Source organism: Lachnellula hyalina, assembly GCF_007821495.1.
Source record: "Lachnellula hyalina strain CBS 185.66 chromosome Unknown contig00108, whole genome shotgun sequence".
Taxonomy (NCBI): domain Eukaryota; kingdom Fungi; phylum Ascomycota; class Leotiomycetes; order Helotiales; family Lachnaceae; genus Lachnellula; species Lachnellula hyalina.
Window position 1 is genome coordinate 96,681 of NW_022157222.1, and position 7,218 is coordinate 103,898.

Consider the following 7,218-nt stretch of genomic DNA (forward strand, 5'->3'; position numbering starts at 1 on the left):
CCTCGGGATCCTTCCCGAGCCGTGGTACTGTAGATCAGCTATATATTCCTGCGGAAGCACCGATCGGAATGGAGGCTGGAAGCGGAAGCTGAGGGATTCAACGACGTCAGCCTTGCTGGAGTTCGGTTTCTGGGATTCATGTCATGGGTGGAGGATAAGGATGAAGTGCCAGGAGTTCGGGATCTATACGCTTTCACGACGGATTTGTAGGCAGGAAGTGCTAGCGCGCGGTACGCGTAACTCGATGCGCCATACGCCATCCTTGGTGATATGTTTTATGCCCCTTTAGGCATGTCGTTATCTTTATCTAGCTTAGAAGCCTACTGAGAACTTATCCCTAGACTACTTGAGAAAAATTGCAAGTTCGTTCTAGAAACTATAGGATGTGTTAGTTCTCAAACCCTCACCCCGTTATGAAGTGTTCTTATGTGCCCCCTTACCTCCCAAGCAACCTACAATTTCATCCTTCAATCATATACAAGCTAGTAAACCTAAGCAACTACGACACAACTTGCACATCACTTCACTCGTGAATATTATTGTTACATCATAAACTTTCTGATCCGGAATAACAAGATACATCTACTATCCCCTCACAATATATCCATGGATAAAAAAGCAAAGAAACTGTACCTAAGAAGTCACCAGATCTAGTTTTCTCAACTCTAATTCACCACAGCATCTATTCATAATCCCGAGCTCAGTCTTACCAGGTACTACCTAAACTTCGCTCCTCTCTACTCCAACCCCAAAGGAAAAGCATATATCATTCAGTAAATAATCCGTAACCCACCAGAATCTCCACAACAGGCAATAAAGCCCAGCGCACTTCTCAACTACTGCTCTTTACCCGGCAAGTTCTCCAGAACGACGGAACTTCAAAAGATGCAAACCCGTCTCCCAGTAGAGAGTCTGACGAATGCTAATAGCCAGTCTATGTATGGAATAATGATAAAGATAAGACATAATAGAAGGGAAGAAAAACATGCCGTGTTTGTTATAAACAGACTTCTCTAATCTGTCTCTTACCTCACAGGGGTAATGAGAAAATGAGCGAAACATCTCTGGAGCAAGAGCTAGAAATATCAACAACGGTGGGAGATATTATTGAAAAGGCATTTATGTATATAGGTAAGGTATACAAAGTCTGGAATGGCAGTGTATTTGCTGAAAGGGGACCCATGGAGTTTGTCGGCGAAGATGAGATGTCGGAATAGGAAAGCGATGTCAGAGTTAATGTCAGTACATCATACAATCCTTATTAAGTCATGAAACACCACCAGAACACCTGCAACCGAGACTCGTGGAGAACGCATGCTGTTATTAGAAGTCTATTCTATATTTCTGAGCGACTTTCAACATGCGCCGTAGGATTTTCAAAGCTCAACGCTACTAGGTCTTACCCTTCCATCTATCTTGCCATCTTGGTAATAAAAGGATGCTTCAGCGCCTCAGCAGGCGTGCACCGCTTCTCCGGATTAAGCGCCAAACAGCGATCCAATAAATCTGCAAATAGAGCCAGTTCCTTTGTTTCCGACTCAGTTAGCCCGTTTGATGCAGACATGAGGCGAGTTCTGAGATCGCGCGACGGTTTCGCGAAAGTTAGGGTTTTGATGATGTCCTAATCAATCGTACGTTAGTCAGAAAGCCTTTTCCTATTTTGAGGAGTAAGAGTGGGAGGGAGGCACAGCGCTGTGGGGTCCAGTACAAGCGGATTGTTGTTACTAGACGCCACAATGGTTCTAGTCTCCCATGGATGAAACAAAAATAGACATACCTTTCCTGTAAGCTTATCCTGTTCGACGCTTCTAAAGTTGGCCATCTCATCGAAATGGAGGTGAGCGAATTGTGCACGCTTCAACATCTTGGTCGTGAATTTGCCGCGGCAGTCCATAATGGAGCGGAGCATTTGGTTGTTGGTGCGACCCGTGAATAGAATCTTACCCGTGTATAGTTCGTAGAGGGTGCAACCAACGGACCAGACATCAAGGGCGAAATCATAAGGCATTCCTAGAATAATTTCCGGCGCACGATAGAAACGACTGACAAGATATGGAGTGATTTCATTATCCGATGCATCGGATGCTGACCCCAAATCACAGATCTTGAGCATGTTCCGTGTCTCGTTGACCTATTCATGGTTAGAAATTTCGGTTGAATCCACGGTGCGAGCTGCTTACCAAGATATTGTCGGGCTTCAAGTCAGCGTGGAGAATGTTACACTTGCGCATCAGGCTTAAACCCAAGAACATTTGCTGAGCGTAAGCTCGAACAGCCCTCAGGTTGATGCCCACATCGCGGCCAAATTTTTTCAAGACCTCACGCAGATTGATACTCAGATTTTCAAAGACCATACAGAGGTGACCTTTGTGCTCGAAATGTCGCTCGAGTCGAATCATATGCTTCTTGTCTTCTGGGTCGGCCTCGTTGATCTTTTGAAGGATCTCGATCTCCTTCATACCGGCTTTTCTCCTGTAAAGCAGTCAGCATCCCTTCTGAATAATTGGTCATAGAACTTACATCGTTTCATTGTTTCTAATGAGTTTGATCGCCACCAGTTTCTTCGTCGTCACATCCGTAGCTCGAACGACCCCGGAGAACATACCTTTCCCAAGATTTGCCTGGACGTGGTATCTGCCATTGAGCAATTCTCCCAAAATGACTTTATAGTATCCTTCGATATCGTCCCAGTTGTCAAGCATCCCAATGTCAAGCTCCTTGGCAGTGGGGATTGCAACAGCTTTGGCCCCATCATCGGATGGTCTAAGAGCAGCATTTGCATTGGGAGCGGGATCTTCAGCAAACATATCATCATCGTCGTCGTCGGCGAACATGTCAAATTCATCAGCAGACTTCTTTGGGTTTTCTACGGCTGGAGCAGTCTCAGCAGGAAGCAAAACATCTTGATCGGTGGTTGGCTTGGTCTCATCGTAAGCCCCGGAGGATACTTCATCGCTATGTCTCTGGACATCTCGCTGACTGTCTTCTCTCATGTCTGCTGTTGGGTCATAATCAGCTGCTGATGGCCCATCATCATCTTCGCCACCACCTGCGGTCTCTCCGGTTGTATTGGCAAGATCCTGATCATTTGTAATTGCGAAGTCTGTCGGCGAACCTACGTCCTGCATTTCAGCAGGAGTAGACGCAGCCGAGACAACAGGCGAGGCTGACAAGGCTAGATTAGTGAGTACTTTTGACCGCAAAGAGACCTGCTCACCTGACCGAGCCGAAGAAGTATTGCTGGTTTGCTGAGAAGGTATGGATTCTCCTGTCTTATCTCCCAGTTGCAAGGCTTGTACCAGCAAGGGTGTAGCAGAACCTCTATACTTAGCTTTGATTGCTTCACGACGCTTCCGTCGTTGCTCGATCAGAGCTTCTTCATCAAGAGGCTCTTCCTCAGGGGTTTCGATAGTGAGATTTTCGGCGGCACTGTTTCTCCTGTAAGAATATTAGCCATCAGTCTACTTAGAGGAAGCATAGATATTTACTTTGCTAGCTCGCTATTATTTGCAATTCTATCAGAAGACTGCTGTGGATTCCCTTGCGTATGTTTAGCCTCGTGTCTTGCATTATCAGCAGGCAGCGGGCTTTGTCCTCGTTTGCTCACTGACTGGTCCTTATTTTCCCGATTTCCTCCATAACCATTGGCGTGATAACCTCCTCTGGTATCCCTGTGGCCAGAGCCCCTAGAATGGCCTACATCCCTCCTCGATTGCCCACCTCGTGTCCAAACATCTCCACCACGATTTGATCTATATGGTGGCGACCGGCTGCGCGTTCGGGGACGTTTCTCGGAGTGCCTATCGCGTTCATCATACCGGAGGTCGGAAGAAGCGCCGGATGTTCGATCTAGGTCTTCATAGGATACTCGTGAGCGGCGATGATAATCTTGGGGCGTGTCTTCGTAGTGAACTTTAAATCTCCGAGTATCTCGAGACCTGTCGGGGTAGTCATCATCCCGCGGACGCTTAAAGCCTCGAGGTTGGCGTTCGGAATGTGGAGACCTGCTCCTCTCGTGGGATCTCCTATCTCTTGATCTGTATCCATTTTCAGGCGACCTCGAGGTAGAGCTACTGGTTCGGTTTCTGTCTTGACGGTCAACGGAAGTGCCTTCGAACTGAGCCAGCGACGTAGTTGCCTTCTCTACACCCCCGTCCCGTATTTCTCCCTCATCAGAACTGGCTGGAGAAGCCATATTGTGTGTGCAAATGCAGTTGCGGTACCCGGACGGTAGACCCCCTCCCTTGTGGTGGAAAAGTTGTGTTAGCCAAGGCTCAGAAAGTGTAGTCTCAATGTGAGAAGAGTCCAACCGGGAATCTATCACGTCTCCTCTAGACTCTCAGCGCATAATATTGGAATCGAGAATAGCTCTATGTGGCGGTGGGGATATATGATCGCGAAATTGAAGTATTCAGGTTTGAATGACTACAAGACGTCCCGCCGATATCAAAGGATTCAAACTTTTGGAGTAGCCTTATTCGTCACTAGCGGGAAGGGTCCAGGCGCAGGGCGGCGGCATAAAAACCTCAAAACCCATCTGCCCCTCCAAAGTTCTATTCTGTACACAAAACATCCCACTTCACTTCCACGGCCACAGAACTCTACACGCCCACCCCACACCACACTCACTCAGACTATCAAAATACAAAATGGGAGGCGCCGACAGAGCAGGTAAGCTAAGCGTCGTTTATCAGCCTGCTTCCGCAGATTAATCAAATATATAGGTGGCAAGGCTAAGCCTTTGAAGGCCCCAAAGAAGGCCCCAAAGGGCGAGATGGATGAAGAAGACAAGGCCTTCGCTGAAAAGACAAGAGCTGGTAGGTAACGATTTATCTCAAACGACGTGCACTCCTACTAATTTGTTTGCGACAGATGCCAAAGCCAAGGCTGAGATGGCCGCAAAGGCGAAAGGCAGCAAAGGACCCCTCAACACCGGAAGCCAAGGAATCAAGAAGAGCGGAAAGAAATAAGTCTGTGGATGAGGAGATCTTGCAGCGATACGAATGGACGGTCGAAGGCATGGAGAATATGGCGTTCGTGGGATTTAGGATGGAAGCGTAACATGGATGAGGCAGCAGATACACCAGTCTCGAACCTTAAATGAATGCTTTTGACCATACTTGATGTTGTGCTGTTCTATTCTTTCGAGGCCTGTCCCTGGCGCCTTGCAGCTTGTGGGGAGAAAACTGGCTATTACTGCCTAATCTGTGACTTAGCATACAGCACACAGGTGTCTGTGGATACAAGCTTGCTGGACTGCAGATGCTAGCCAAGGTATATCTAACTGAGGCTCAAGTACCTGTTATTCCTGCTGCCGGCCAGAAATTCGCCGTCTTGGGCTTCAACAGAGAGAGCTGCCCATACCATCAATGACCTAGGGGGATTATCCACTATACTAAGTGATCGTGTCAACCATGGGTAGGTAGGTCTGCCAGCTATTTGAACCCCTCCCGTCCTCCCCCAAAACAAATCCTAAGACTTCGGGGATTCTCGGGAGATGTCTTAAGACCGCGTGTCGAGATTTAGTCGGAGTCTGCCTATACGACGAAAGTATGGCAGCAAATACCTGAAATATCACAGAGGAACCGAAAGTATAAGCTGAAATTATATTAGATGCATAAGGTAATTGGTATCTTGATAGTCGAATTATTCAAAGTTTAATACTGTAAGATCATCGCGAGGCTATCGGCATCGGCATCTCTCTCTATAGTAGCCTCGGCTTTAAAATCCGGGGAAGTTACTAGTATTTCCCCACATCTTTATATCACAACTCGACTCAACGGCTGTGCTTTAACATGCCATGTCCCTCCCACTTAAAAGACCTCTCTAATTTAATCATATCTTGAACCTACATATCTCAAATATATCCACCATGGCAGAACGCGCGTCACAGATTGCTGGCCATCTCAACTACCCCAAGGGTCTGCTTGCCGGCCAAGTAGCTATCATCACAGGCAGTGGGCAAGGCATTGGTGCTGAAGCAGCTCGTCTCTTTGCAAATGAGGGTGCCAGGGTTGTTATATCAGATATCGACGCTGGTAGGCATAATTAGACTCGAATGGTAGATACCTGCTTACACGGTGCAGCTAAAGCAAAAGGTGTGGCTGAGAGCATCAACAAGTCAGGTGGAAATGCAATTGCCGTTGTTGGGGATATGCTAGATGCTGAATACCTGAAGACTCTTGTCAAGAAGGCAGTAGACTTCGGAAATGGCAAGATTAACATTATTGTGAACAATGCTGGGTAAGCAAGCAATCCTCCCCCCGCTCCCAGACCTCCCGTTGATATCTTCAATAGCTATACTTGGGATGGCGTCATACATAAAGTAAGACTCGAGACCCTTCAACACCACATAGGTATCCGCTGCTTGGCAGATCCGTGGGAAATGCTAGGCCTGAATATGCCAAAACAAGAAGATCCCTTGGAATTGAACGAGCAACGCTGATGCGGGGTGTGATAGATGACGGACAAACAATGGGACAACATAATTGCCCTCCACAACACCGCGCCCTTCAAGCTCGTCCGCGAAGCCGCCCCTTATTTTCGCGTTACCGACGGCGAGCCACGTTGCATCATAAACATCTCCTCCACCTCCGGCGTCCACGGCAATGCCGGACAAGCCAACTACAGCCTCGCGAAATCTGGAATCAACGGCCTCACAAAAACGATTGCAAAGGAATGGGGCCCCAAGTTCGGTGTTCGAGCAAACTCGATTGCCTTTGGACATATCTTGACTAGGTTAACGGCTGCAAAGGAGGACGGTGCATTTGTCACTACGCCTGATGGAGAGACTATTGCTCTGGGCATACCGAAGGGACAGGGCTCGCAATCCACGGATGCGAATCTTGATATTCCATTGAGGAGGGCGGGTACGGCTACAGAGGCGGCGAGCAGTATTCTTATGCTGGCAAGTCCGCTGTCTAGTTACATCACTGGGCAGGTCATCATGGTTACTGGAGGTAGGAATATCTAGATGACAAACTAATGACTTTCACTGTTTCCCGCTCGTTTATCTCCTCGGCATCTTGGTGGTTGGTCCCGCACTGTCTGGTTTCTTCCGTTATCAGTTCCATTCTCACTAATCAGAAGTTCCCCGGTAAGATAACAGAACCCTCCGATCCCACGATGTCAAGACTGCATATTTCCCGCCAACTCGTTTGCAATATAGTGTACAGTCAGTCTAATCTTCAAGCTACAACCCTTTCTTTGACCCCCCTT

General features: G+C 47.7%; 3 protein-coding genes across 3 annotated transcripts; 2 read left to right on the top strand and 1 right to left on the bottom strand.

The window, feature by feature from the left end:
* Nucleotides 1–1,411: 1,411 nt before the first annotated feature.
* prp4 (Serine/threonine-protein kinase) lies at nucleotides 1,412–4,195 on the bottom strand (the record flags this gene model as incomplete). The annotated part of the gene is made up of 6 exons (XM_031152292.1): nucleotides 1,412–1,621; nucleotides 1,778–2,131; nucleotides 2,181–2,472; nucleotides 2,521–3,166; nucleotides 3,218–3,438; nucleotides 3,489–4,195. 6 exons carry the CDS (start codon nucleotides 4,193–4,195, stop codon nucleotides 1,412–1,414), a joined length of 2,430 nt encoding a protein of 809 aa, XP_031003855.1.
* A 454-nt stretch (nucleotides 4,196–4,649) lies between these two features.
* Nucleotides 4,650–4,970, top strand: LHYA1_G007364 (uncharacterized protein; the record flags this gene model as incomplete). Its single annotated transcript, XM_031152293.1, has 3 exons — nucleotides 4,650–4,671; nucleotides 4,725–4,817; nucleotides 4,873–4,970. 3 exons carry the CDS (start codon nucleotides 4,650–4,652, stop codon nucleotides 4,968–4,970), a joined length of 213 nt encoding a protein of 70 aa, XP_031003856.1.
* Nucleotides 4,971–5,872: 902 nt separating this feature from the next.
* Nucleotides 5,873–6,973, top strand: fabG2 (putative oxidoreductase; the record flags this gene model as incomplete). The annotated part of the gene is made up of 4 exons (XM_031152294.1): nucleotides 5,873–6,038; nucleotides 6,087–6,243; nucleotides 6,298–6,325; nucleotides 6,461–6,973. The coding sequence occupies 4 exons, from the start codon at nucleotides 5,873–5,875 to the stop codon at nucleotides 6,971–6,973; spliced, it is 864 nt and encodes a 287-aa protein (XP_031003857.1).
* Between the last annotated feature and the right edge of the window lie 245 nt (nucleotides 6,974–7,218).